The sequence below is a fragment of the Lathyrus oleraceus genome, chromosome 4 (genome assembly GCF_024323335.1).
Source record: "Lathyrus oleraceus cultivar Zhongwan6 chromosome 4, CAAS_Psat_ZW6_1.0, whole genome shotgun sequence".
Taxonomy (NCBI): domain Eukaryota; kingdom Viridiplantae; phylum Streptophyta; class Magnoliopsida; order Fabales; family Fabaceae; genus Lathyrus; species Lathyrus oleraceus.
The window spans coordinates 10,096,045-10,099,773 of NC_066582.1; the positions used below are offsets into that span (position 1 = coordinate 10,096,045).

Below are 3,729 nucleotides of genomic sequence, written 5' to 3' on the forward strand. Positions count from 1 at the left end.
TTACTTTATCTTATTTTATTTTTCATTATTTATTATTATTTAATTTTTTTTACATGTATTTAAAAAGAAATTCTCCAATTCTAATATAAATAAAAATGTGGATGCATTCATTTTTCTTCTTCTATTCATTGGATTTTTCTAAAACAATACATTGCATTAACTGATTTAATTTTTGTTAAAAATGCAAATCTTCCAGTCTATCCAAATTATATTCTATGTGCATATAACATTAATTAGACATATACATCACCCATTGAAAAACCTTGGTAATTAAGCAATTTTAATTTTTTATTTTAAATTAAAAAAAAAAAACATGATAACAAAAATTCAAAGCATGTCATCTATCTTTCAATTTCAGTTAGCATATGAAAACAAAATTGGTTGGGTCGGTTAAAGAGTCTCTTCTTAAGTCTTAACTAACAAATTTTTGATTTTGATTGAATGATGGCTCTTGATTTTGTTATTAATAAGGGTATTACTCCTACATTCATATGGGGTTCTTTTGATTCTGTGTTGGTTATTGGGAATCTGAGATATGAAAATGTGAACAAATGTAGTTGTTTCACTGTTTCAGCTCATCAGAGAGCTATCATTCCTGTTGAAGATCAAAAGCCATTCCTTCATTCTGCTTATCAGAATCACTCCAAGGGCTTTCACAGAGACATCAACATGCTTCCCAGTGAGTTGTTATTCATTTGCTATCTCTTTGATCTATAATATCATCATTGATTATAAACTGTGAACTTATATATCTCTAGTTGAAATTTATGATTTTTGGTTTTCCGTAGCATGATGATGTAAATAGTATAATTGTTGCAGAGCCATTAACGTCAATTGATGATTCGTCTTCTGCAAGTGATGGATCAAAGGTGCGCGTGGCTTATCAGGTATCGTGCGTAAGCAAGCGTTTCTATTTACTATTCAGCTGAACTATCCATGACATGACATTGTTTGTTGTGCTACTAACGAATCATTTGTTCGATATAGGGAGTGCCGGGAGCATACAGTGAGGATGCAGCTTTGAAGGCGTATCCAAATTGTGAGACTGTGCCATGTGACGATTACGAAGCTGCATTTAAGGTTCCATTATTCAATTTATGACTTGCTTGATGCTTTAGTTTCTGAATTATAACTGTTGTATTGATATATTCATGTTTTTCCTTGTAGGCAGTTGAACTGTGGTTGGTTGATAAAGCGGTTTTACCAATTGAAAATTCTGCGGATGGAAGCATCCACCGCAATTACGACTTACTTCTTCAACATAAGTTGAATATTGTCGGAGAGGTGCAGCTGCGTGCTAACCACTGTCTCTTAGGATTGCCCGGTGTGACCAAGAAGGAGCTCGTCAGTGTTGTGAGTCATCCTCAGGTTGGTTGGTTATCATGTACTATCTTGTAATGAATGAAATGATACATTATGTTTCCTATTCAAACACGATGAATAATAGATATGCTTTAAAATCTGCAATGGAATCTATTGGCTTATCTAAACAATGCCGTCATTTATGATTTGTGCAGACTCCGGACACTGCAAGTTGTATCTCTAGAATATGCTTACATATTGACTATGAATAACTGATCTTTTCATATGCAGGCTCTTGCTCAATGTAGGACGGTGCTGAACGATTTAGGTGTTGATAAAGTTCGTGACCAGGATACTGCCGTTGCTGCTAAGGTATATTAAGAATTTTCTCTGTGTGAAAGTACATATGGACTAGTTTCTAGAGTGGCACGTCATAACTATTGAGATTTTGTTGACAGACAGTGGCCATAAATTGTGTAAGACACACTGGAGCCATTGCAAGTTCCCGAGCTGCAGAAATATACGGCCTGGACATTCTTGCTGAAGGAATTCAGGTAATAACGTTTTGGAAGATTGAGCTGCTAAACCATATTTGTGTTTGCTGGTCTAAGTCAAGATTAAAGTTGAGGTGTTTTTTGCTATCTTCATAGGATGATGATGAAAATGTTACCCGTTTCTTGGTCCTTGCGAGGGAGCCTAGAATTCCAGGAACTGACCAGCCCTATAAGGTATACAAGTTGTTATTAAATACGACTACTTGTTACTGTTTGAATTTGCTGACAGGTTTGTGAATTTTCTTCAGACAAGCATTGTTTTCAGTTTAGAAGAAGGTCCAGGTGCACTATTCAAAGCTTTGTCGGTGTTTTCTATGAGGGATATTAATTTGTCAAAGGCGAGTTGATTAGTTGATGTTGAAATTTTGAAACTAAAACACACATTCAATCATTGCTCTAACTTTTTCACTACTTTTGATTTCAGATAGAGAGTCGTCCACTGAAGCAGCGCCCCTTAAGGATTGTCGATGATTCAAATCACGGGAGTTCCAAGTGAGTTGCTTTGTTCCCTAGTTGAGATTTTCCATAGTTGAACAATAACAAGTGGTTGCATACAAAGAGTGCCGGACACTGATTGATTCTGGTGTTTTGCATGGAAGTTTGTTGAATAAACATTTTGTGGTGGCAGGTATTTTGACTACCTCTTCTACATCGATTTTGAAGCTTCAATGACAGAACCCCGTGCACAAAATGCCTTAGTACAGTTGCAGGTCCGTCCATTATCATCTCTAACCACCTTATCTCTTAATATGTTTAGCGTTCATATCAGAAGCTATCTCGAGTTGTTGGTAATATCTGTTTTTGGCATTTGCATTTCAGGAAGTTGTCAGTTTTCTTCGAGTTCTTGGTTGTTATCCAATGGATACACATGTATAAAAGTTCTTCAACGTCTTTAAAGTATAGCTAGGAGCAACCGTAGACGACGCAGTTTGTTTTACTCACCGCAAGAGCGGACAGGCTACAACCAGAGTCAGAGTTTTGTCATAGTTTACCTAGGATGAATGCCATGCAGGCATCCTCATTTTTCTATCTCTATTATGGTATTTTATAATATCATTCATTTGCGCAAAACGCTGTTAAAGATCAAAGTTTTAAATAAATAAAAACTACAGACTCCTGGGAACATAGTAGATCACTTGCATTTTAGAAGTTCTATCTTATTTCTAAAAAAGTGAAACAATAAAGAGAAGTAAGATATTATTTTAGGATATGAATGAGGTTTGATACATCTAATTATTATACTTCATTTTACTTTATACTTCATTTTTATATTATTATTTAATGTTTGATATGCTTTTTACATGTATATCTTTTAACCTTATAATACTCAAAAAATATTCTCCACTTTTAATATAAATAATAATGTGCATGCATTAATTTTTTTTTTTGCTATTCATTGCATTTTTCTAAAACAAATTTTGATACATTGCATTAACTTATTTCATTTTTGGTAAAAATGCAAATCTTCCAATCTATCCAATTATATTCTAGGTACATATAACATCAATGAGACATATACAATAAAACAAACTAACTCAAATATAATTTGAAATTCGATTCAATAATTAAATCGTTGAATTTTATTCATGAATCAAATGAACTGAATATGAGAAGAAAAATTAAACTTATATATAGTTCAACTTTTTAGTTTCATTAATCAACCCGATTATATATATATATATATATATATATATATATATATATATATATATATATATATATATATATATTATGTTTTGTATCTTAATAATATCATTTAAAAAAGATTAATGCATAGATTTTAACCTTTTAACTTATCAAATTAAATATTTTTAAAAGTACTTCTCACTTTTTCGTTGACAAAAAAAAATATATACACGTACCATTTTAAAGT

General features: G+C 32.4%; 1 protein-coding gene across 1 annotated transcript; it reads left to right on the plus strand.

Moving 5' to 3' along the window:
- The first annotated feature begins 322 nt into the window (after positions 1-322).
- Positions 323-2,979, plus strand: LOC127138362 (arogenate dehydratase/prephenate dehydratase 1, chloroplastic). Its single transcript, XM_051064796.1, has 11 exons — positions 323-679; positions 820-887; positions 988-1,080; positions 1,168-1,368; positions 1,594-1,674; positions 1,761-1,856; positions 1,953-2,030; positions 2,105-2,194; positions 2,281-2,348; positions 2,485-2,566; positions 2,676-2,979. The coding sequence occupies exons 1-11, from the start codon at positions 442-444 to the stop codon at positions 2,730-2,732; spliced, it is 1,152 nt and encodes a 383-aa protein (XP_050920753.1). The 5' UTR covers positions 323-441; the 3' UTR covers positions 2,733-2,979.
- Positions 2,980-3,729: the final 750 nt, after the last annotated feature.

Coding starts and splice junctions, on each gene's coding strand:
- LOC127138362 (XM_051064796.1), top strand. CDS start 442: ATGATGGCTCTTGATTTTGTTATTAATAAGGGTATTACTCCTACATTC. Junction 680..819: donor AGACATCAACATGCTTCCCA/GTGAGTTGTTAT, acceptor TAATTGTTGCAG/AGCCATTAACGTCAATTGAT. Junction 2,567..2,675: donor ATGCCTTAGTACAGTTGCAG/GTCCGTCCATTA, acceptor TTTGCATTTCAG/GAAGTTGTCAGTTTTCTTCG.